This window comes from Anas acuta, chromosome 1 (assembly GCF_963932015.1).
Source record: "Anas acuta chromosome 1, bAnaAcu1.1, whole genome shotgun sequence".
Classification (NCBI taxonomy): domain Eukaryota; kingdom Metazoa; phylum Chordata; class Aves; order Anseriformes; family Anatidae; genus Anas; species Anas acuta.
The window spans coordinates 144,453,117-144,480,510 of NC_088979.1; the positions used below are offsets into that span (position 1 = coordinate 144,453,117).

The 27,394-nt window shown below is 37.9% G+C and overlaps 1 protein-coding gene across 14 annotated transcripts in view; it reads right to left on the bottom strand.

Annotated features, from left to right (window-relative positions):
• The window catches only part of DGKI (diacylglycerol kinase iota), a 216,247-nt gene that overhangs the window by 68,710 nt on the left and 120,143 nt on the right, over window positions 1-27,394 (bottom strand). For 11 of the 14 annotated variants that reach the window (XR_011090225.1, XR_011090229.1, XR_011090228.1 and 8 more), the window contains 4 exons: window positions 26,886-26,997; window positions 23,680-23,879; window positions 18,596-18,658; window positions 8,443-8,543 (listed from right to left, as the gene is read on the bottom strand). Coding sequence is in view for 11 of the 14 variants with exons in the window: in XM_068662783.1 (XP_068518884.1) it covers window positions 8,443-8,543; window positions 18,596-18,658; window positions 23,680-23,879; window positions 26,886-26,997 (476 nt within the window). In the remaining 3 variants the exon portion in view is untranslated. The remainder of the gene's footprint in view (window positions 1-8,442; window positions 8,544-18,595; window positions 18,659-23,679; window positions 23,880-26,885; window positions 26,998-27,394) is intronic. The other 3 variants (XM_068662793.1, XM_068662842.1, XM_068662824.1) reach the window with 1 other exon arrangement.

The window sequence follows — 27,394 nt, forward strand, 5'->3', positions numbered from 1 at the left end:
GTTTTGACTTTTCCAGCATGGTTTTAATACAACTAAGTTTATATGAAAAGATTTTCTTCCCAAACAAATCTAAGCCATGTGTCTCTTCAGATCTTTTTTGTTTATTCTACTGACAGAAATTAAGCCTCATTCGGTTGGCTTGGCTGTTTGCTAGTTTTTTTCAGCACTAGTGATTCAATTTTAAAATCCTCATATGTCAGGAAGTAAAATACAATGGAGGTAGTTACCAGACCTGTTTTAGAACATTTGAGAGGGTGGTCATCCCCTTCAGGCTGTCAGTGACTTCTCCAAAACCTTGCCACACCAAGGAAGAAGACCGTGAAGAGCTTGGAATTGAAACTGGTAAAGAAGAGGTATTAGGACTAAGAGCTGAAAGAGGCCTGACTGAGCAATGCATACATGTACGTGTTTAGCAGTAAGAATAGGAACGTGAGCTGTGAGATCTGGAGAAATATACAAAGATGGGCAGGAAGGATATGAGCGGGACAGGACACCAAAGGGGAAGACCAGGACTAAGGTAAGAGGAAATCACACAAGGAAAGTGTTAGGAGAAAAAACAGCAGAAGTGGAATATGCACAGAAAAATCTCTCAGAAAAGTCTATGCCATAAAGTCAAACTACAGCATGATTTCCTGGAAAGTCTGCAATGGAACTTAGTATTTTCTTTCTTCTACTCCTGTGGGGTCAATATATATTTATGAAATGTATTGGAATACTGCCCATCTCTTCTAGGTCAAAGAGGAGGACAACCTACATGTGACAGTTCCCCCACTAGCTCAGAAAGCAAGAAACTGTGTTATTTGTGGATATTGCTGCTCTATGTGGAATCAATGCCATGATGTGAGATGGAAGTTCAGTGGTTTGGGTTTATTCTTATGTTGTTGTTTTTTTTAATCCAGGCAATGAGATATTCTGTTAAACAAATGTTGTTATGACTACAAAACCAATAGCTCAAATTAGAAAAAGCCAAGATTAAAGTTGCCTATTTCAAAATGTGTGTGTATACATATATACTGCCTTTAATTATCTGATCACATAATATTTTTTCTTCTGTTGGACTCCTGTGTCTTTCTAATCTTTGAATACATGTGTGTATGCACACATGCATGCGTGTGTGCATGTGTCAAAAGAGAAATGTAATTTATTGTGCTGTCTGGACAAAGCCCACAAGGTCTCATCCAACAAAAGATGGAAAAAAAGATTTTCTTTGACACAAACAATGCCTTTGGCAACTTCATCTTTGTTTTTGTCATTTCTGTTTCATTTACAAACATTCATCAGTGGTTTACATCTGTAAACACCAGCATGAGAATCTAGGAGTACAGAAACAGCAGAGTTTCCAATATTTAACTCACAGCTGACTTCTAATCCTCTTGGTTTATCATCTTGCTAAGGCAACCCATTCAACCCTCTCAGTTTCAGATCTTATTACACCACTCTACTAATACATGAATTAGCTAATATCTGAACAACAAATGTTGAGAAAGCAAAGCTGCTACAGCAATACGGTGACTTTTAAGCAGAGTGAAATCTAGTAGACTTTGGGCAATGTTGCCTTTTACAGAACCTCTACAAATAAGCCACCATGTGCTCTAAGACACCTCCTGACAAACAAGTGACCATTGGTACTTACGTTACAGGGCAAAGGAGGGGGTTTGTAGCTATGCAATGCATTCCACCTACACCCATCCAGATCAAAGTAGCCTCCCAATCTGAGCACATTTCCTTAGGTGGCTAATCAGCCTTGCTCTGACTTCATCTGCTGGATCAGATTTCCCTCTTTAAAATTTACACCTAGTAGAAGATCCTATGTCCTTTACATTATGAGGATTCAAGATGTAAAAACACCAAATCCTCAGCACTGGCCTCTTCTTATTTAGCTAGTTGCTCAAAATCATATGAAATACTCTCCAAATTGTCTTCACCCACTATATCACTGAGCTTTAAAGAATCATAATACATTTCATAGATCTGGGATTCTCAAACTGTGCTAAGTACACTGCTATTCTTAGGGAAGCCACGTTATCTCTGTACATGTACACATCTCAAATTACCCACAATGTTGTTAGCCCATGTACTCAATAAGAACTCATCAGATGACCCCAAAACCCTCAGATAACCTACAGAAATTGAAGGCAGTGACATATGCAACATAGCTATTTGGCTAGATATAATCATTAAGGGAAACGTTACTGGAGGAGAAATAAGAATCTGAGGTTGATGTCACATCATGTTACCCTCCATCCCTACACACACACAAACAAAAAAAGCAAGGAGGTGAAAGAGAAAGCTATTTAATTTACTGTGCCATCTTAATCCAGAGGAGATAAGGAATGGCTGGTTCTGTGTTAAAGATGGTGGTGTGAGAGACTGAGAGCTGTCACAGAGCTGAGACTTATTTCTGATACTGCTGCCACTGTGGTTGAGTGTGATTCCCTCTTAATCTTAGCAGTGTTGAGCTACTAAGATTGGATCTGCAGGACTACAGTATGCAAAACATGTAAAAGGCACTAAGAGCTGACAGGTTCTATTAAAAAAATAATAAAAATTATAAAAAAAAAAAAATATCCTGTGCTTTTACTGCTGCTGGTGAGCTAATTCACCCCTCCATCTTCACAGTGCAAATCTACAACAATGTTGCTAGGAAGGACGAAGAAGGTGTGAGGACCTCTTGGTCACTAATTAACTTATGGATGTGTTTGGTTTTAATAATTATTTCTGCATATACCTCCATTGTCAAGAATTCCTTAGTGGCAGTGGAATGGGGAAAATTGGGTATCATAAACAGAAAGATTTTGCCTTTTTTAAGAACAATCCTATTGTTCCCCCATGTTCAGAGGGTTGTGCTTCGCAGTGCAGTCTAGCTGGAGGCCTGTAGCTAGTAGTGCCCCCCAGGAGTCAGTACTGGGTCCAGTGTTCTTCAACTTAATCATCAAGGACCTAGATGATGGAATGGAGTGCACCCTCAGCAAATTTGCTGATGACACAAAGCTTGGAGGAGTTTCTGACACCCCACAGGGCTGTGCTACCATTCAGAGGGTCTTGACAGGCAGGAGGGTTAGGCCAAGAGGAACCTCATGAAGTTCAACAAGGGCAAGTGCAGTGTCCTAATGTTCTAATGGTAGGAATAATGCCAAGCACTGGTACAGGCTGGCGGGGTGATCTGCTGGAGTGCAGCTCTGCAGAGAGGGGCCTGGGAGTCCTGGTGGACAGCAGACTGACCATGAGTCAGCAATGGGCCCTTATGGCCAAGAAGACCAATGGTATCCTGGGGTGCATTCAGAAGAGTGTTGCCAGCAGGTCAAGGGAGGTGATCATCCCCCTCTACTCAGCCCTGGTGAGGCCACACCTGGAGCATTGTGTCCAGTTTTGGGCTCCCCAGTACAAGAGGGACATGGAGCTACCGGATCGAGTCCAGAGGAGGGCTACGAAGATGATCATACGAGGACAGGCTGAGAGAGCTGGGCCTGTTTAGCCTAGAAAAGAGAGGACTGAGGGGAGACCTCATCAGTGTATATAAATATCTGAGGGGAGGGTGTCAAGAGGATGGAGCTAGTCTCTTTCCAATTGTGCCCACTGACAGGATAAGAGGCAACAGACACAAAGTGAAGCACAGGAAATTCCAGCTGAATATGAGAGGGCACTTCTTTACTGTGAGAGTGAAAGCACTGGAACAGGTTGCCCAGAGAGGTTGTGGAGTCTCCTTCTCTGGAAATATTGAAAACCTGTCTGGATGCCATCCTGAACAATGTGCTCTAGGTGTTCCTGCTCAGCAGGGGCATTGGACTTCAGAGATCACTTCCACCTCCGGCCATTTTGTGATTCTGTGATTTATAATGCTGCTTTGGATCAACTATCATATTGGGCAAGAGGAAGTGAAACTGGTGATTAGGGTGACAAGTGCTTGGGACATATAAAGAAGGCGTTAGAGTTGACAATTACATCTGCAGCAACAAAGAACATTACAACATAAAATGGAGAGGATATATCCCTTTCCTAAGAGAGTGCATGGAAGCATTCATCCCCTCACAGAAGGATCAATAAGCATCCCTTGTACCAGCATCAATCATCGCACAGACAATACTGAGATGCTGACAGAAGAAAGAATGAAGGAGAAGAATAACATAGGAGAGAGAAGGAAGGGGAAATTCAGAAACAGTGTCTTGGTTAAATGGCAGCTGCAGTGCTTTAAAAATAATTAAATAAATAAATAGAGAGCAACAGAAGAGACCAGGCTAAGAGGAGTTTTGACCTTCAGAGGACAAAATGACATTCTTTAATTGCTCAGGTTTTCAGAATGAGGTGTCTGCCTCCAGTACAATGAAGATTAATCTTCATGGAACAGTTTGTATGATGAGTTGTTAGATGTCAGGAAGTACAATTTCAGATGAAGCAGCTGATAGAATCAAATCAGTATTTCAAGCAAACAAGGGGAGTGAAATGTATTTACTGTGAGTTAAAGTGATCCAGATTATTACACTGATGTCAGAGCTTTCAAAACTCTATTATGGAGACATGTGACAGGCAAAAACCATAATAGCTTCTTTGCTATTGTTCCTTTAGGGATAACAGCATGAGTTGTTATTAACTGGCTTCCTTTTCCTTTTCAGATTGCTGTGGGATTCTGGTTTAGTTTTCAAAAGATCTGGGGAGGTAAAAGTGGTTTTAATTGGTGTGGGCAGGGAATGAATGGTAAGGCACAGTATTCTGGAATTAAGTTGCAGGTGTTCTGCCAAAGTCTTGACAGATATGCAAAGTGAGTCTCTTGTGAGTATCAAGAAAGACACACATGCACCTGAGAGCTATATTTGTGCTGCAAGAAGCTACCCTTCTTAAAATAGGTGCTGAAGAAATACTACTGTAACAAGACCCAATGTGAGTGCTCTTAGAATCACAGAATATCCTGAGTCAGAAGGGACCCACAAAGATCATTGAGTCCAACTCCTGGCTCCACACAAGAATACATAAAAAAATAGAACATATGTTTGGCAACATATTGCCCAAACGAACACTGGCAGAGGCTCCCTGGGGAGCCTGCTGCAGTGCCTGACCAACCTCTCAGTGCAGAGCCTGTCCCTAACCCCCAGCCTGACCCTCCCCTGTCCCAGCTCCATGCCGTTCCCTCAGGTCCTGTCACTGTCCCCAGAGAGCAGAGCTCAGCGCCTGCCCCTCCGCTCCCCTCATGAGGGAGCTGCAGGCCGCCATGAGGCCTCCCCTCAGCCTGCTCTGCTCTGGGCTGAACAATCCAAGTGACCTCAGCTGCTCCTCATATGTCTTGCTCTCTAGATCCTTCACCATGTCCATAGTCCTCCTTTGGATGCTGATAGTTTTATGTCCTTCTTACGTTGGGGCACCCGTAACTGCACACAGTAGCGAAGGTGAGGATGCACCAGTGCAGAGCAGAGCAGGACAGTCCCTTCCTTCAACCAGCTAGCAGTGTTGTGCCTGATGCACCCCAGAATGTGCTTGGCCCTTTTTTCTGCCAGGGCACACTGCTGACTCCTATTCAACTTGCCATCAAACACAGCCCTCAGATCCCTTTCCATGAGGCTGCTCTCTGGTCTCTCATGCCCCAGTCTGTACATATACCCAGAGTTGCCCCATCCCAGGTACAGAATCTGGCAGTTACTCTTGTAAAACTTGTTACTGTTGGCGATTGTCAAGCCCTCTAATTTGTTGAGTGCTCTCTGCAAGGTCTCTCTATTTTCAAGGAAGTCAGCAACTCCTCCTAAATTAGTATCAAACTCATTGTATTTTGCTAGTGCACAAATATTATCTGCGTTTTAATTTTTGATTCAGACTGGCAAAATTTCAATCATTAACTTGTCATGGTGATTTATTTTGGACAGCAAAACTCTTTCTCCTCAACCCACCTTGCCTATTATAGACTCCTAGGTAAAGAATGGGTGTTACTTCTTATGCCTCATCACTCCCCTCTTCCTCCTCTAACCAAATAACTTCTAGTGGCAATGCTCTATGAAAAGGTTTGCTAGTGAGGACTGAGGCGGCGTGCTTATTCCACAGATGTGTTTAGTAAATGATAGGGACAGGCAGGCAGTGATCTATAGACTTCCCATCAGAAAACCATTTAATATGTATCCAATTATCTATGTCAGAAATACAATTAAAATGGCTATCTGCTCTTCTTAAAAGGAACATTTATGTGATTTTCCAGCTTCCTTCCTCAAAAACTGAAGTTGTGCAGTCCCCTAGTATAATGATTCAGCTTGATGTCTGACTACATCTCAGTTCCCAGAGGAGATACAAGCATCTTGCCGTAAGTCACAGGGAAGCTGGGATCTTAGTTCCATGCTCAGTGAACCACAGGGATTTTCCATTTTTCTGCTTCATGGAATTCAAGGAGCTCATATTTTAAACAGTTTGATTTCTGACTGTTTAGAGAGTGCTTCTCTCTCCATACAGGATTTTCTTCAGTCATAGTTAGCATTAGCTAGGAGTCTTCAAATCAAGATCAGCCTCCTGTAAACTTGTTAGTCCAACCTTTAGGTTAGACAATTCTGATAGGACACATTAGGATTTATGTCCAGAAAAACAGGCTGATGACTATCAGTGTATGCTGTGAGTTGTGTGCCTTACCCAGGGCTTTCCTAATACCTGCAGAGGGTAATGTGAGATTTCTTTTCTGATTTTCTTCTTGTAGGCTGATGGGATATTATTTGCTTTCTGATATTTTAATGTGAAAACAGTAATACAAAATAATCATTGAGACAGGTAAAGGAGGGCAGACAGGAAAAACAACCTCATGAACAGAGTCAGGGAAGAATACTCTAGCCAAGCTATGTTATACTGTCAAGCTGACTATACACGAATTTGAAAAAGATACAAAAGAATCCCCCTGAAGATAGTCTGCCAATGTCTGAAAAGAACCGTTTTAACTTTTGGTGTGCAAACATCTACTTTTTGAATGAAAACCTCTTATGCACATGATCAGCAAGTGATCAAATGCATGTGTAGTCTAATACCAAGTTTCAAAGCAGCAAGATCATTATCTGGACATTTTCTTTTTAAAATGTTACCATAATGGTTTTGGAGGTGACAAATAAACACTTATTTACAGTTGCAGTGACAACAGTGTAAAAGGTTGTACATCTCTTGTCAGACCACATAAATAACTCTTAAGGACTATTTAATTAATACTAAATAAACAAACTTTATGTCTGTAGTGAGGTTGGATGAGAATAGTCGTCCTCAGCTGGAAAGGCATAGGAAGAACCACCAAAGGAACCAGATCATTTCCAACAGGGTTGGAAACATCTATCCAACATGGCCCTAAGGATACTCAAGGTCAAACTCTCAACTTAAACACGAAAGAAATTCTTCTCCAGTGAGCCATAATACTCTTCTTGTTATTATTCCTCTCAGTCCAGAGATGAAGGCTTAGATTGCTTTAATTATGGCTCAAATGTACTAACAAACTTCAGAAAAGTCTATCAGGACCTGCATTAAAATTCAAGCCATTTTAGTTCTTTTGTTGGAAGGAGAGCAGATGAACTGAGAGAAGAATAAGGAGGGGTGGAACTGGAGGGGTGAAAGTGAAACAGTTTAACTATCTTCCAACAGTAAGATAAGCAAACCAATTAAAAGGAGTGTCATCCTGTAATTACCAGAGCACTCTATATTACAGAGGGAACTGAAGCTTTGTTACACAACAAACAGTCATGCTTGTAATTTAATATGAATAATGAGCCAGATGCATGAACAAGACTCTATTAAATTGTTATCACAAGCAGACGTGTCCCTCATTGATTAATGACTGTGTGTCACCAAGGAAAGGAACTCCATTTCTAAGCATGGATCATCATCATCAGTGTTGCCAACACAACCGTCTGTCTGCTTTTGACTTACCCCTGAATGTGGCAATTAAACCATTACATGAGGAAACAAAACAGTGATTATTTTCTTATGTGCAAAACTGAAGGCTCTTAAAGAGTAAGGGAAACCAGATTTGCTTCTCAAGATAAATGCACCTGCGCTAAAACCATGTTCAAGATCAGATTGCCCTTGCAATATGAACTTAATCATGGTCGCTCGTTCAGTTTCAAATTTGGTGCTAATCATAAAACCTTAATAAGTTTCATATGCTAGGAGAAACCCAGTAGAATCAACAGAGACACACAAATAAAATAAAAGAGGTATGAAAAACACTTATTTTACAGCAAATAAAATCAACTTGCAGAAGGCATAATTAAGTAAGAAAACATCTGAATTCTCTGCGTATGCCCTTTATACAGGCAGTATTTATATAGACAGAATGTATATATGCATATGCACAGATCTATAGATGAACGTATAGTACATATATGGCTCATTCAAAATATGTACTTGACCCTGGTTTGGTTTTGTTTTGTTGTTAATGCTAATATAAGATGTATACGGAATGTTCTACCAAAAGCAGCTACAACCTGGCTTCTTCCAACTTACAAGCTTCACGCAGTTTTTCCTTGTCGTAAAGTAGCCCCTCATATTCTTGCAAATTAATCCGGTTCACTCTGATCCGCAGGCGATCTGGGATGGAATGAGGACTGTAAGAAAAGAAGAAAACTTCTTAGACAAGGTTTTCCATGGAAGAATAAAGAGAAAAATAAGATATGAAGAGATTTTAATCTTCTGTGAAAGAATAAGAGCAAGCCTCCTCTAAACTGGGCCAGCTCCTCCCAGGCCCATCACTGTGTTTGTACAAGATTAGGACTACCCACTGTACAAAATACCTGTTACATCCTAAATGACAAGCAAGATCAAGAAGCCCATTTACTGGCTGTGTGGTCTGGAATTGCACAGGCTTTTCTGAGCTCTTCAGTCTCTATATAAATAGCCCTCCCTGCTGCAATCTGCCTTTTTGTACATATCTACAGACCTATTAAAGTCAGTAAAGCTTTGATTCAGGATGCAGATGATTTCCTGGGACATCTCTCAGGATAATTATTTCTCTGTCCATGAGAACATCCACCCAGATCTTCAGAAGATCCTGTTTCAGCAGCTCTGTCCTGGGTAGCAGGCAACAAACACGTTGCCAAGAACTGGATTTCTAAAGTAGAGTCCCATACACAAATTACAAGGGGACTTTCAAAAAAAAAAAAAAAATGATACTTAAAAATGATACTTCTTTTCTACTGATTTAGATACCTCAGCTGCCTGCATACTTTTGAAATTGTCCATGGGTTCCCATCTATAAATTTAAGTGCCCATACGTTGACAGAAAGTTGTTCTGAAGAGCTTTGTTTTGTTTTCATATTTCATCTTGCTGTTACTACTTGATTTTTTTTAACCGAATGCTATGTAAATTAACTTCATCACATTTGCATTTTCCAATTCTAAAAAGAGAAAGATAGCTTGTGTATTATAATTCACATATCAAAAGTCTGTCCTGGCAGGTCTGTCCCATTTAAAAGTAGATTATTCATTCAGTGCTTCCACTGAAAGACTATTTTCACTATGTTTTATTTTAGTTGATGACAGAGCACCTAACATACACACAGCCTTTTAGAAGTTAGCATTCTGTGCACTATCATAGACAGACTTACTGTTCCCTTTGCTTCAGTTTTAAAATATTTGACCTACAGTATTTGCACTGTTAGTTTAAATACCAATGAGCACCATCCATATTTTTTTTTCTTTTTAAGCAAGCCATTTTCTTTATGTCCTGAAAATACTGCATATCTAACACATAGTTTGGAACCATCTCTTGGTAAAGCCACTGAGATGGTAATTAGCAAATATTTCAGAGTTTTCTTAACTGCATACTTTTTGTCTGTCACTTATGGACAGCTCTGTCACACACGGACAGATGAAAGTAGAGATTAAAAATCAAATCCCAGTATAAAAAAAGCCCTACTGGCACAAGTACTCTCAGTCTAAAAAGTGATAAAGGATAATGAATTCAGGGTGCCTCAATAATTGAAGTGTAAGACAACATGTTACAAAGAGCTGCACTCCTTCTGTTCTGAACAGGAATTTCTGTATTAAAAATGAAAATAACCCTAAGATACATGGAGAATAACTTAGAAATAAGTAATCCTTAATAGTAGCTGTAAGACTGATGCACCCAGTAGCACGTAGGCTGCCCAATGTGTTTCCTTTGCTGAATGATGGGGACTGTTGCATAAAGACATAGGCACACTGTTCATATTTAAGGTAAGCTTTTGCAGTTTGCTTGACAGACACCTGGGATGGTAACTTCCAGCAGAGCTTCAGGGGCAGGCTGCCAACTCAGGTGCCATTATATTATCCTACAGATCCACATTCTCCACCTGCAGAATCTAAAGCTGGCTCAGCAACCCAGGGAATATCATCACATACAAGCTGGAGGGAAAGGTACATAGATGGAAGAAAACTGTAATTGCAGTGAGTCTGACACTTCTTTTTTTTTTTCTCATAGATAACTTTATTGTCACATTGCTGGATCAGAAATGAACATAGTCTAAGGAACTGTGTTCCTTCCCTTCCAAATTATACAAAATGCAAGTCTCAAAAATAAAAATCATGGGGGGTTTTATTTTTAGCCAAGAAAAGATAATAAAATGTTTAAGACAGGAAACACAGGAATTTAACTGCATAGTCTTTGTCTGAGGGGAAAAAAATGAATTCATTGCACTTAGGAGGGTTCATGAAAATGACAGACTGACAGCCTTGAAAAGTGAAATCTTTTATGCACTGGTACAACATGAGAAGAAGCTATGCTGCTACCACCACATATTATTATGACGGTAGCTCAGTCTTCCAGCAGATATGCTTATAACCTTGGGATTATCATTAGGTCTGGAGGAGTGACTGGTTATGAATCACCTCTTCTTTGAGCTCAGCTGGAAAGAAAGGGGATGGAGAGACAGGAGAACTCAACAATGTCTTATTTCTCCTGTAACACTCAACCATGCTATAAAGACAGACATCCTTGTTATGCCCTGAATTAAGCCAAGTGTAAACCCAAACCAAAAATTGTCTCAAACTGCTGTTTTGTCTGAAACCAGAACCAAATCTATATTATTCTTCTGAAGTCTGAACTACCCAAACTGGAATCGTATTGCACACACACACACAAAATAAATAAATAAATAAATAAATAAATAAATAAATAAATAAATAAAAAGACGCTTTCCAATCCCCACTGAAAAATAAGCATTTTACCAAAAGCTCTTACCCAAGTAGGACTTGCTTAGCCCAGGACTGGTGATGTTGGCACTCTGAACCAGAACCATCTGTTCTCTACTCACCCTTTTCCATTTCTTCCTTGCTACACATCTCATTAGTGTGTAACGTTCAGGCCTCCTACTTCCACTCTGTGACCCCAGCACTGTTCTCCATACCAGAGGGAAAACACTTCAGTTTAATTCACAAGGTAAGCTGCAACTGCAACTCCTAAGAGATCACTCACTCCTTTTTCTCCTTGATTAATCCTTTTTGGTCACCCATAGGAGATATCTGACTGATATTTGTCCTTTTACCATATATTGTTTCCCACCAGACTGGTTCATCCAGCACCTGCTGGCATTCTTCACTGTGAAAGATGATTTTTTTAATGTTTTTTTTTGTGTGTCTCTGCAATGTCTATGTGGGATTTACTAAGGCTGTGAAGTCTTTAGTACTTTGTACTCAACATTTCACTTCCTCTCTTTTCACACACTGTGGCCTTTCTTGTGTTCCTTGGTGCACGGCAGGACAGGAATGTGTCAGATACAGGCAACTGCAGACAAGCTATGCTCTAGTGTGAGAAATACTGGGTGAATTTCCTGGTACATCAGTGCACTGAATATCTCTGAATTAGCATCCATGATGGAGCAAGAACACTATCTTAAATGTAATGTATTACTTGAGGAGAAATAGCTCCTTTCCAGGTCAAGTGCAGGAGCATAATCAGCTGACAAGTGTCATCAGGGTTTCCTATTTTCTTCTCCTGCTCACCACCTTTCTTCAAAGACATGGAACATTAAGATACTACTGCATAAATAAGTTGTATGTGTTAAAAGATACAACTGAACTTGCCATTTTGCCCATTTGAGAAATTCAGCTATTTTACTCATAAAAGCATAACCTCAGAAGCTACAGTTTCTAGAGAAAATTAGCTATTTTCAGAAACATGAGAGCTCAGAGGCCCTTTCTGCGGGGTAGAGATTTTATATACTTAGCTAAGTCCAGACACAAATAATGCAGTCGCAACTCAAATACATATAAGTACATGTATGTGTATATATGCACAAATACATACACATGCAAAAACATTTATTCAGTGGCTTAAATCTGAACTTTTGGTTATGATTTATTTTCAAATACTCTTTGCTCTATCAGAATATAGTTGTTGGCTGACATTATACTTTCTTATGGAATTTTATAACCTATCTAAAATAGCTTTGCCTCTAAACATTCACTATGAATATTCACTCTTTGTGATATCTGACGTGTTAAGAGTATTGTCCTCATCAACTAAATAATTGACTCATTCAGTCACACAACTCATGAGCTGCATACAGAGCTCTCTTAAACACAGTTGAGCAAAACACTTCCACCATAAATACTTCTGTAATCACCACAGATACTGTATAATAGTCCTTACTATTATACAGATTGCACTATTCCTTTTGTTTAGACATATTGAGCATATTCAGAAACCACAAAGCTCAAGGACACAAGCGTATCTATGCAAAAACTAATAATACAGTGCTGAATGTCACTGAAAGCAAATGTTGACATTGTATTAATAGAAATTGATGTTTCTAAATACTGCATATAACAACTTGCCCATGTGTAAGGACAGGAAGAAAAGCATTCCAGATAGAGCAGTAGAAAATTTATAAATAAATCTTCACAAACTGCTGCACTGCAATTCAACCTAACATATTTAAATATCTTGCACCTATTATTCTTCAAAATAGTGTATTACATAGTCAATGAAAAGTAATTTAAAGTACAGATGAATGAGTTCCATTAGTTCCTATAGAACCTACTTAAGAACCTCATTCCCCAAGCAGGTCAATCCACAGAATTACATTCCAAAGGTCATATGCCCCACGGGACCATAAGTATAGATTCAGGTCAACTGAACTATTCTGTTCATTCGTGTTGATTAACTATAATGGTTTCATTTAAATACAAACCTAAATATCAAACTTCTCAAAGCAGGAGCATGGATAGGCTATTTTACCATATTGAATTTTATATGATGGACTTTTGATTAACGTGGACCAGAAGTGCACATTTGAGACATTATTTAATAATAATCCAAATGAGCCTTGTAGAAAAACCTACAAACATTAGTTCATTGAAACAAACTATAAATGATTGTATGCAGATGTTATGAAGTCTTCTCAAAATTACTCTAATTCACCCTCATCAAAAATTATGTAATTTCAGTAATAAAGAATTATTTTCTTTCCTTTTCTGGCTTGCAAAGTAGCTGTAAAGTACAAGGAAATAGTATTAGTTTCTATCAAACAAATAGGATTTCATTTTTCCACAATACAGAACATGACAGATATTGAATAATTCTTAATTTAAGGGAAATGGGATGTTTTCTGGGAACTCTTAAAACCTGTAGACAGTCATAAACATAGTTTAAAAAAATTAAATGTAAATAAAGCATAAAAATTGTTTGCTTTAACATAAAAACGGCAAAAAATATATAAAAAATAAGTAGCATAAATATAAAAAATAGCATAAAAATTGTTTGCTTTAAAGCCTACTCCTCTCTAAGTAGATATTCATCAAATGGCACACCAGGGTGCACACTGGAATTGAAACCACTCTACAGAGGTAGCTCTTAGAAAGTCAATGTCATGCTGAATAAACCGTTTATAAGGTGGACTCATTTTTAACACAAACACAAACCCCCATACCTGCTGCAAATTGCTTACTGTAGAGGTATGTTTTTTTCCCTCCTACACCTGAGCCATAGCATTTCTGCAATTCTAGAAAGGTTGGGGGGGAGGAAGGAGGGAATAAAAAAAAATAAAAATAATAATAATAAAAAAAAAAAAAAAACAGCAAACACCTTACAAAAATGAGAAGAGCTTATTTTTTTCCCCAATTCCATTGCTTGTGGTTCAAACCCCCAGACGCAGTCACATGTACCTATTCTGAGACTGTGACCTGATCTATTCCACTCACCAATAAAACCCACTCAGCTTTGCCTAAAGCTGTAACTTCCTCCTCTCACCCCTATTAATCATTCAGCAACTGGAAAGAGGATACCAGCCAACTCACTTGGAGCACAGCTGTTTCTCCTAAGAAATGTGCTCCTGCATCCAGTCACCCAGGAAAGAGAATACAGGCAGAGCAAGATTAGGTCCTGTCCTAGGTGCTCCTGCACAGCAGCTGGGTAACACTGCTACTGTGTCACCAGCCTGATACAAATGGGAAGAGAAACTTTTAAATTATGTATGTCCCAATCCACATATTAATTATTAATAAACCCTGTGAACCATCTCGTATTCTTTGTGTCTGCATAAAGGAAGTAATAATGATGATAAAAACGGTCCAACAACTCTACAATATCCAGTGACAAATTTCTGATAGGCCTTCCAGAATACAAGCCACATCAAACTACCCACATACAGATTTTAATTTGATTAGGCAAACAGTAAAGGAAAATAAAATCTTCTCCTGCCCCTCCCTTGCAAAAATTAAACTTTAGAAAACACCACATTCCTCTGGGGCACATTTGCAGTGACAGATTAATGAATTGCCTATCTCCTAGAGAAGAAATAAACATGCAAAACTGATTAAGTGTTCCAGTGTTTAGAACAATTGTAAAAAGGAAAATAGCAACCAGAGGAGAAAAATAATTTAACCTTACTTTTGAGATCTCATTCACAGAGCTTGCAAATGATATATTAAAAATGTGTTTTTGACAGCTATTCTCTGCTTAATACATAAGTACTGGCACAACAAACCAGAATAATCTAGCTTCTTCTTTCAATACTTAGCAGTATTTGCTATTAAAATAGCCACCCACTACTATTTTAAGGCAAAGCTCTTTCTGAGCTTTTCACCTAAAACATATATATATATATATATATAAGTTCCACCGTTCCACCAGGGAAAGACTTTTTTTTTTCCTTCTGTTTGATGAGTTTTATCCCAGATAAACCAGGTTAACCCAGTTCTACTAAACCTTTTTGCCCCTTTTTACCTCACACTTGCTTCAGCAAGAGTTCAAAAAATATTTCTGTGTAAAAGCTAGACCCACCCATACACTTAAAACACTTGCCCAGGTGCCACGTAGAATCCCTGTCTTTGTTTTCCTTAATTTCACCAGGCTAGTTCTGGTCCTCCCATGCTTCCCTCCACAAGCATTGTGGATTCTCCAATAGTAACGATCCCACTAAACAGGTGCCCACTTGCTAAACAGGAAAATCTGTCAAAATAAAAATGAGACTCAATTTCTGATAATTCATTTAATAAAGAAAAGGAAGATGTATACAAGCACTTTCATCTTTAATTATGCTTTTGGAGAATAGCTCACTTTGTAACACTTTCTTCCTTGTGCCTCATTTCTCCCCGATCATCATTAGATTCTCCTCCTGTACACAATACCCATATTCAACCCAAGCCACAAAGCTGATCTCTATACACAAACATTATTCCTTTTACCCCTTTGCTGTTCACATAGCCTGCATGCCATGCATACAAATTTTCTAGGCACACTCTATTGCGATCAACTCTATTAATAAAATCTCTTTACCAATAAGGCAGTGTTCACATTTTCATTTGCACAGATGTTATATTTAAAAAATAAAAATAAAAATATCACAGTATATCCACAGTGCTTGTTTTGATTGTAAAAAGAACTGTACAACCTATGTGAGTCAATTTTTAAATGGGATTTTTTTTCAGAACTTCTTTTAATTAACCACATTATGCAGATGTACTATCATATGTATATCCTCCTGCAAGTCTTTACCTTCCTTTTTAAACAGTCCCAGTTAAAATTTCAGCACTTGTATTTACTCATGCACCCTGTACAAACATTTGAAAGAGATCACACTACAGTTCTACTGTCTCTACAACAAAGACCATATGTGCCTAATAATTTTGGCTGCCTCAAGCTCCCATGCATACACTGCTGCAAAAAAAACTTGGAATTTATCTAATACAAGCTGTATCTATCACCATGACTCTGAAGAATCCATCATGCTGTTCAGTACTAACTATAATTCAGGCTCTTTATATATTGTTCAACAAACAAACACCCCCAAAAAAAAATTTGAATCTCAAAGCCATCACAACCCAAATCAAATTTCCTTGATACCTCATGGGTTCTTATTTTAATTTGTCAGACACATTAATTGGCAGCCACAGTACAGAAGCATGTTTAATCTATTTTTGTTTGTTTGTTTGTCTTTTACAGATTTTAGGATAGAGAATATCTTTGACTTTCAAATTAGTTTGTGACTTATGAGTCTCTCTGTTCTCTCTTCCTTATCCTGAGAACTGATATCAACTGAGACATTTAAATGAACTGTATCAAAACTTGGATGTCATTCTCCAAGGGATATCCCTCAACTTGGCAACAATCCTCCTTCTCCCAGACTTACAGCTTGTTTAATGTTCTGTGTAAGCAATAAGGCATATCTCAAGTACTTTTAAAGGCTTACTTAGGATACTAAATCAATGATAGAGAAGTTATTTGTATTATTTTTTCCTCAGCTGAGTACAGCCAATATGACACAATGGCATACTGAATTGGAAATCATTCCTTATTTGCAAAATAACAAAGGAGGAACTTGTAGCTTTCTGAAATGTGACCGAATCACTGAGGTTGGACAGGACATCTGGAGGTCATCTTGTTCAACCACCCTGCTCAAGCAGGGGCACCCAGAGCCAGTAGCCCAGGAGCATGCCCAGACAGCTTTTGAGTATCTCCAATAAGCCAGACTACATGACCTCTCTGGACAGCCTGTGCCAGAGTTTGATCAACCTCACAATAAAAACACTTTTCCTTATCTTCAGATGGGACCTTCTGTGTCTTAGTTTGAACCCATTGCCTCTTGTCCTGTTGCTGGAAACCACTGAAAAGAGCCTGGTTTCATGTTCTTTACATCCTTCCTTTAGATACTTAAAGATACTGATGAATACCCAACACCAGGCCTTCTCTTCTCCAGACTGGAGTCACAACCCTCTCAGCCTTTCTTCATAGGAGAGAGGTGCCAGTCCCTTAAACATCTTTGTCACCCTTTGTTGGGTTTCCTCCAGTATGTCCATGTCTCTTGTACTGAGGAGCCCAGAACTGGACCCAGCACTCCAGGTGTGGTATCACCAGTGCTGAGTAGAAGGTAAGGATAACCACCTTTCACCTACTGGCTGCATTCTTCCTAACACAGCTCATGACACCATTAGGACTTCTTTGCCACAGACGCATGTTACTGGCTCATGGTGGAGGACCTTCAGGTCCTTTTCTGCAAATCTGATATCTGCTTTAGAATATATATGTGTATATATATATATTCAATCAATTTTCCAAGTAATCCCTGATTGGCTGAAAATTTATGTTGTCTATTGCACATACCCATTTTTTAGGACAGAGAAATGTTTTTTTTTTGTTGTTGTTATTGTTTGGTTTCGTGGTTGTTTTTTTTTTGGTTTGGTTTGGTTTACATAATCCATTGCTTTTCTTCTATGATGAAATAAGAATTATGCCTGGAATCAAGTTTCTGCTGTGAATATTTGGATTTATAGCTCAGCACTTTACTATTTTCCATCATGCATCTCCAATTTATTTATTTGCTAGTCCCACTTGAAAAGATATCCAGCATAAGACTGGCAAAGAAAGAAGACAAAAGGGATATCGATAAAAAGAAAATTTGTGTGTGTGTGTGTGTGTTTTGTGTTTTTTTTTTGTTTTTTTTTTTTGACTGAATAATCAGGAAGTATTTCTGAAGACAAACTATATTGCCTGAGCTGATATATTAAGTTGGGATTTTTTTTATTATTTTTTTTTTAATTGTGCACACACAGATCTTTTCATAATACAGCATGTTTCCATAAAGGGGATGAATTAGAAGATACCCACATATAATGCTAAAAGTGCCAATTCAACATATTTATAAATATTAGTATTTTCAATATTGTAGCTGCAATCTAGCAAGTTACTACATGGGACTTGTAGTCAACATATTATTGAGGTGGGGGGGAGGGGTCTCCATCTTCAATGCAGGTACAGTCAATATCATGACACTTACTCCTCTCTACTCCTTTGGTAGAGATAGTTTTCTATTTTGACCATTTCTTATCTAGAAATGTTTTATGGCTGTGTTTATACCATGTTTTTTATTTAAACCAAAGGACAAAAGCCTGTCATCTAAACTTGTCTTGTGGGTGGTACCTGGCACTTCTCAGACATGCCTGTCACTATGGATTTGTCTGGCAATCTGTACTCTGGGCTGAATATCGTCACAATTACCAGACCTGCCCTGCCCCCTGCATCTTAACTGGCTAGACCATTGCTCCACGCCTGCCATGCTGTGTCCTGGGTTCCCGTTTCCCCTTTGTTATTGGATTTTACTGGCATGTCTCCTGGTTGAACAATGCACAATGTAACAGCAACAAATTATGGAACTTCAAAGGTAGAAAAAAGCCAGATACTCACACAGTGAAGGAATCAGGGGGAGCTGAGACTCTCCTCAGGTCAGCAGACTGCACTTTATGGATACTATAGGCAGCAGGAAATGAGTGGCCAGGTGAAAGGCAGCACAAGTGTGGACAGACAAGGAAAAAGGAAGAGAGAGAGATTGGAAAGAAAGAGCAGAAGAGAAGAAAGAAAGAGAAAGACATACAACATTTAAACAGAAACAAAAAGAATGTGTCACATAAAAGTTGAATGAGAGACATGCAGAGCTCCAAGGTCACGCTAAGAAGCCAAGAGCAACAGAAGACATGCAAATGGAGAAAAACACTTCTACACAGCACTTAGGAGCTTTCTAAAGACATGAGCAAGGAGGACCAATGACAAGCTAGGTACACAGCTATACAAAGAAGACTAGGAGCCCCAGGATGTGTGTTCCACAGGCACTGAAATATTTTAAGGCAGCAGACTTTGGAAGCAAGTCCAGAAATGCAAACAAACATCAAAGCCAAGATCCAAATGGATGGAATTGTCTACAAAGACTGGTTAACTTTAGTTAACTTTTAAGAAAGAAAAATACCCTTACTAGAGATTTTGTATCCACAATGAAAAATTGCAGCCTCCATTCTTCTTTCATGTACCTTAGGGAAACATGCATTTTATATAAAGTGACTCCCAAGACTGACTCTTAGTGTTTATATTCAAATGGTCCCTTTGTTTTCTTCAAGCATATGGAACATCATTTTACCTATAAGCTGTCCCTTCTTCTCTCTCTTCTACCATGCATACCATTCTTCCTCAACCTGAACTAAAATCTTTTGGGGTTCACACAATGATCACTAACTGAAACTTACTGAGCAGCATACTAAACTGTAGTTTCCAACTAGAAAATGATTCCTGTAAAATTGAGCCATGGCTTCTCTTGTTATTCCACACACATTTTACTTTTAATTCACAAGACCACATTCCTTGCTTGATCGTAGAAAACCAAGCTCTCATGTTGTCTCTTTCACAAACTACCTTCGATAATGGAGATTCAGGAATCAGAAATTAGCTGGTAAGTCTTTTTAGAGGAGAGTAAGAATATTATTACTGTTATTATAATTAAAAAAAAAAAAAAAAAAAAAAGTCTGCCAATCTGACAGTAGCAAAAACTTGCTTTTGTTGGTGCATTTAGCAAACACGATGGGGAAAAACAACAGAAGAGACATATGAGAAGAAAATGAGAAAATAAACCTGCCTTTTTTTTGCCACAATGTCACTATCTGCCTTGTTTCCATCCATAATCAAGTGTCAACTGCATCACCTCATTCTTGCACCTATATTCCTTGCACCTAAAAAGTTGTTTCTGGGTTGAAACACTTTACTGGTTTGTTACTTATCTCTATTTTTAATGCATTGTAGGATAACAATGAGATCACGTCTGCCTTTTATGTTTGAACAGCCTCCATTAGAAACAAATTAGAACAAGTATTGTAACTGTGTCCACCAAGCAATGACTGTCCTCCACTGTGCTGCAACTCAAAAGTTTAAAATCATCACAAGAGTACAAACTGAAAATAGACCATCTTCTCTTGCTCAAGCATATGCTTATAATCTGTTAGTCATATCAGAAAACCTTTACCTTCCAAAAGGAAATATTGAGAAATGAATGCTTGATGAACAATAAGAAGAATTCACTATTTGCAGCAAGTAGCCCATAATTAATTTGAAATATTTAATATACCAAGAAAGTAATTATTTGTTTGCAGGCAATTCAGCAGTGAAAGAAAAATTAAGTAACTAAATAAAATATTAATTACCAGAAATTTGCTCAGCTTAGACAAAGTTCAGCACAGCATATTTACTTGTTCCCTAATAGCTTGAACGAAGCTATTCACTCTGTTGCTGCTATCAACAGGAAAGGCATGCTCCTTCAGTTCAAGTAACCCCACAAAAACAAGTTGTTGTTTTTTTTTTTCCTTAATTTGATTGCATAGTCACTGTTTTTATTAATTATTTTTAACAAACTAAGAAATTTTACACTGTTCTAAAGTGCTGCTTAATTTCCCTGACACCTTGAAAAGGTCAAATTATTCAGTAACAGATAAAACAGAATCAACATAAAGGAATTTCAACCCTGAAGGGTTGTGTAGAACCATATGAGGCAATGTCTGTGCAATTATAAGGTGCTAGAAGCATAAAAGTGGGAAAGTGGAGGAAAGAAACATGTCAAACAAGGTCCAGTCTTTTTCTGCTATATACAGGTATCCTCTCTAGGAGCATCTCCACATTTTAAAGGAGAGCAGCTGCAATCAGGAAGACGGGCAACTGTTACAGTCTCAAGAGATCCATGTTTCTATAGCCTTCCTGCTCCCAAGCAAGAAAAGGATGTAATCTCAGTTCCTTCTCAGTTACACTAAATATGGGTTCTTCAATTTTACAATACTATTTTTCCCCAGAAACTAGAGTACATCCACAAGGCAAATGACAAACTCACTATACTCTATAAACACTCTCTCCTCAAAACTCACAGAACAAAGAAAAATATAATAAGAAAATAAAAACACAGTGTGAGGCATCTTAAAAATCAAATATTTTTCCACTTATGACACTGGATTAGATAAAACTGCAAAGAGCTCTCCTACTTATTCTCCTTATCTATCAATAACATTGTGGCCAACAATAATAGCAACTCTGAGTTACTGTGATACATGATAATTTTATAATCACTCTCCTTGCAAGGAGCTTATGAACAGCTGCCTAACAATTGAGTGAGTAGCTCCAGACCCACCTACTAATCTCAAACATATAATATTCAGATGACAGTCTTAATGAAAAAAATAAATAAATAACTGTCATGTTCAATCAAATATAAGAATTTCTAGTAGATTTTAATGGAATGAGGAGACATTCTAGCTATCAAGTTAAGCATAGATAAACATATTTAATTGAATATTTTCTCTTGTGAAATACTGCAATACAGCCTCATAATGAACGTACTTCTTAAAATATTAAATGCCTCCTAGAGTTTAACCTTTAACATGTCATTTTTTTTGGTCACACTAGAATAAGCAATTCCTATCTCTCATTCCCCTTCCACATTTCAGAGCAAAGTACATAAACATGCATATATAGATATATTCACACTATTTTCAATACATGAGGCTGAAACTAAAATATTCAACAGATCATTTGTACTTTTACAGAACACAGATCTACAGGGAAGCTTCTTAGCCAAATCAAAAGACTCAGATAGCAACAAAGCATGTCATCATAGCTTATCCAAGTCAAGCTAAGTCAGAAAAATTATCTTCTTTACAACTGGCATACACTATGGTTGCATTTCCCTATGACAGTTCAAATTCAGACATCAAAATCCAAGCCTAGCCATGCTAATTATCAGATCAAATTATCAGATCAAAATACCAGGAATTTTCTTTTCTCATTTGCATTAGCTTGCATTGGTGTAGAAAGAGATGCCTAAGGATTGCTCTCTGTCCAATTCCAGCTTTCACAAATGATTGAGCTGTGGTGGCTTGATGAAATCAGGCATCACTGCTCACAGGCTATTCTTTACTCTTCAAGAGCGATGAGCAAGCCCTATGTATTTTCCTGACAAACAGGAATTGCACATTACAGATACAAGGGTCTACTGAAGCTTAAAGCATCAGTCTCGGTAAGAGAACACTAAGTGCTAAACTGAATAGGAAGATGTTGAAAGTAACCAAGGAGGCCTTGATTACATGAACAGATTGACAAACAGAATAACAAGAAGCTCTGAAGGGTTGAAGACAAAGTTGGAAGAGAAACAGTATCTTTCACTACATGACACAGACTGAAAACACAGACAACCCTTAAAATACCTAAAGAGAAAAAGGTGTATCTGAGACCTTGTTGGCTTTTTCCAACTAGATTAGTCTAATGAAAGACATTACTTCTCTTCACAAGTGTTTCCTCACTTATTCCCTGATACGATAACACCTGCAACAACAAAATCTCTCACCCAGCTCCCCAGAAAAGTGAAAGCTTCAGTGCATGGATGCATGAACGAACTGTGTATCCTTCATAACTTAAAACTTTTAGGTCAGTACCTCTATGTATAATGGACAGACTGTTTTGCATCACTTCAAAACTTGATGAAAAACTGCAAAGGCACTTATCCCTCATTTTAGCACAAATGAAGACCTCCTGTATGAGTAGTATAATAATTAGGTCTACAAAAATAACCTGAGTTATTTTATTGGGTGAACATTTTCATAGGTTAAAATGAAAATATCTTTTTTCTATTAAAATATTCCTGTAATACTTATAAATAAATTGTAATTATGAAAAGGAAAGTTAGTCTTGTATTTTCTTCTTTGCATGTTCCTGGTTTCTAGTTGCTTTTGCTTTTCCCTGTTCATCTTTACACTACTTCTGCTACCTCCATCTCATGCTATATATTCTTATTTTCTGATTATCTTTCCTTACTTTTCCCCTAGTTGCTGGTTCCTTAATCCACCAATCTAATCTTCAATAGTACAGTCTACTGCCATTGAGCACAGGAGACTAGAGGAAGATTTCTTACTTTTAGCTAAGTTGCACTGGATTTTCTCATTTGGGTTTCTATACTGGAGCAAGGTTCCCTATAAAAGTGCAAAAATCCCTTTCCAGGACTCCAGGACTCTCTCCTTTAGCAGTCCCAGGCAGCATGCTCTCACAGTACAGACTGCAAGATGTCCTGAGTAGCTCTTGATTGTGGCTATTTGTTATAGTCTCTAATGGAGCTTAAAAAGCAGGCTGATAGAGCTCAGAAAACAAACCATAAGAACTTTAAGGGCAAGTAGCATAGATAATGCAGAGCTGCCATAAGCCAAGAGGCATACCGCTGAGCCTACACAGACTTCTCTAAATATATAACTGAAAGATACAACACCTTTCTAAAAGCAAGACAGAGGAGAACCCGGAAGGTAAAAGAACAGGAGAAAGCCCGTAAATTAATTACAACACAGTAGAGAAAAAGTTCAGGAGATGTGATTTTTTTTTCTTTTTAAACACACTGCAAGTCCAGTACATGCAAAATCTATAACTGAATACGCTGCCTCAAACAGGCTTCCTGGCATAGGACATGCACATATCCAACTCACTCATTCAGCAGAGGCATGGATGTTCTCCTCTTGCTCTTCTGCACCATGTTGGCTTGGTTCCTTAATGAGATCCGAATGAGTGAGGGAGCCAAACGACAAGGTTCGCCATCCACTTGCATGGGGATAGACTTGTATGTTAAAAGCGTCACCTCACGACACTGATGCAGCCTCTCTCCATGACCACCCACTTGGAGAGCAGCCTGGAAGAGGGGAGAGAGGAAGGAGAAAAATACACCTCAAAACAGGTATCTGAGTCAGTTAATAAAATCCGGAATGCACTGTTTTGCTGACAGCATGACTTACATAGCATATGTGTAAGACATCCTAATGAGGGACAACAGATGTACTTTGATTCAAAAATTTAAAATTTAAAATTAACATTTTACAAAGAAAAACAGTAGGCAATATCAGATACATCGGGACAGGTATTAACCATATATCACACCTCATCACCTTGTACAAGGATAGTTTACACAAACTTACAAGATACATATACACAAATGAATATATGTGTTCCTTCCTAAGGGTTTCAATATGAGTTTTGTTGCTTTGTTTTTTACACTAACAGCAATGCTATTTTTTTTTTTGTCTTTGAAACAACCACCATAATTCTGTAAATCTGGGAGACAGAAGGATGATTTCCCCTTCCTGAACAGAATAGAATCCTTAATGCGAATTAGATAAATCTAAAATCCTTAATTATGAGAGGTTACGCTGCAGCTCAACAACAAGACCAGACAGGCTGAAAAGAGCAAGCAGAAGGACCTTGTTAAAAACAATTAAATATAGTGTTCAAGAATTCATTACAAAGAAATGAGACAATGAATGCATGGACATGAGCAGATTCTTCAAGTTTTAGGCAGACATGTTTGGGCAGAAATGTATTGTATTAGTGAGGAATATGACCATTAGCTGTCAACTGCCATGTGCAGAAAAAAAAAATGTATTAGTGCACTATTAAGAGAGTAGCCTAAATACTAGTGAAAAGCTTAGTGTTGTTCTGTGCACATCATATTATAAAAAAAAAATATGATTAATAATACTCCTTATGAAGTAGTTCTCCTCATAGGTCTCACAGACCTTCTTGGGTGTGGTCAAGCTCATCTGAGAGTCCTACAAAGCAAGTCAGAATTATATGTGTGTTCTAGAGTTACATCCTCAGCACCAAAAGCAATGCAGATTTGTAGATAATCAGTTCTGAACTAAGTTTCTTTTAGAGAGAAATAGCAGGTCAAAGGTCCATGCTTCTTAAAAAATATATAATAAATATTCAGGAATGAAGTGATGAAAGTTAATTCCACAAGATCTATGATGCTAATAGAATTTTTCCTACCTGTAGGTTATTTCCCTAGCTCACTAGGATTGGTCAAAAATAGAAGCTATAAAAGAATCCATAATCTAAACAGACAAATGATTGCTGATCAAAATGATCTTTTACTTTTTCTCACTTTGAAGATCTGATTTGTCTAAATATATCTTTGAGGAAACATAACATTATCAGAGGTATTCACTGATTCAGAGCAGGGGCCTGAGCATGATCTGTACAAATTTGCTAAGAAGCCGAGATACCTGGCCACACTAAGTACCTTTGATAGATTAACACAATTATGGTGATATCTACCACTGCATATAATCATCCTCTGAAGAGACTGACATTGTGTTTGACCACTTTGATAGTAGAACTCTGGAGTACTTTTGTAACTCAGCTTTAGATCACTTTAAGGATAGCATTGTCAAAAAGTTAACTGCCAATTTAAAACTGTTGGTTGAATTTTCTTTCCATAATGGAACAAAAAGAAAAATAATACTCAATTTTCACAACATTTTGGTTGGCCATACGGAAGTTATTACTATTCTATTTTCAGTAAATGGATTTAGACAATTATATTAACAAGAGTCACATGGAAGTGAGAAATGGTGATGTTTCTGGATACCAGTCCTATGTTGTCCTGTTATTTTGTACATTTATGTTATGAATGTACAAGGTGATGATCTGGTACTAAGACTGATAAGGGATGCTCGTTCTTGTTTGTGTACATCTTCTGTAACAATACAGTAGCATCACCTTAGGTACTGACATACAGTATAAAAACCTATTTTTAATGTCTATTTTGTTCGAATTAAGTACAAAAAATACTGATCCCATTGGCTTTATGCATGATTTATGAGCCCTGTATACCTTTAGAGCAAAGAACAAACTATTAAACTGCAAGGCAAAATAGACATACTGTACAATATTTCAACAATTTCAACTTAATATCTGTATTGGCTAAACTTATACTGCCAACAATATTCAGAAAATTCTGATTTTCTTAATGCTTTGTTTTTGTTTGTTTTTTTTTTTATTCCCCAAGTGAAAAGAAAAAAAGAATGTTTTTAGGACAGTAGTACAGGCATTCAAATAGAATCAGTTAAGTTGTCAAGAATGACCCAGACTTATACTTGGTTTCAAAAGGTAGACATTGCCTTCAAAGACTGCTAAGTCCCTATACTGCAAAACGCTAGCAGGGTGCAGATCACTTCCACTTCTACAACTTGACAATCAACATCGACAGTACATATCTTTCAAATTGCATCTCTTTTGCTCCACAGCAGCTGAGAATACACTCATCTGAATAGCATGCAGTCTTTCACTAAATAACCTAACCTTCAAAAGCAGAAGATTTTCCAAAGTATTTTGAGATAAACATTATTTTAATGTGTCAAAACAACTTTTTTTTAGGAGAAAAATATCTAAGGAAAATAATTAAATATAATTTGTCATATTTGTCTCCAGAACAGAAGCCAGTTTTAGGAAAAAAAATAAAAAAGGAACTTTTATCTAAAATCTAAAAAGAAACAGCAGTAATTATTTGACCATAGAATATTCCCACAGTAAAAACATGCCTACATGCTGTTTGTTTCACTGTCATGATCTTGCTGTTTAATTTGAGAGCATTTTAAAGCACTGCTAAATGTGTAAATTAAAAAATTCTCTGCTTGCAAAATATTGCTATTATTAAAAAGCACTTATCATATTTATAAATTACTGATTTTTCTCCCTCATTTAAAACCTAACAGCAGAGCATATTTTGGCCTTAGCTGAAAACACAGAATTGTGGTGTTTTTTTCAGTATTTAGAACAATTTTTCCTCCGTAATGCTGCCCGTAGAATTTACTGAATCTCATCCTACCTTCAGGAGGGGCAGAACCTGCCATATACTCACCAGTGAGGCCATCGTGAACCCAATGACTTCAATGTAGCCATCATCATGCCGCTGAGGCTCGAAGTCTCTGTGATCTCCAGGGTTTCCCCAGGGCATTGTGCCAGCACAATACCTACAGAAAGTTTGGAAAGCAAGCTTTGAGAAAGCAGTTTTCCCTGATGGGTCCTGACTATTAGCTTGATTATTGGCCTGCTCTGATCTCCAAAAGAAACACTGAAACATCTATTTCAGGATGTAGTTGAGGTACAATTAAAAGTTATGTTGACACGGAATGGACAAAAGGAGAAACTTGGTCTCTAATTTCTAAGCTGGTACAGCATCCACAAATTTAACCATCACAGTCTGTGGAAGGTTCCTCCCCAACAAGGAAGTGGGAGAAACACTAAGCAACAGGCAACAGAGAAGCAGCATTTTGTTCTCCCTATTTGCTCTGCTCTCTGAAGATCAGGATGCAGATTCAGCTTCACTGGCACCTGTGATTTGCCTGCCGGAAATTTGCTTATCCCCTC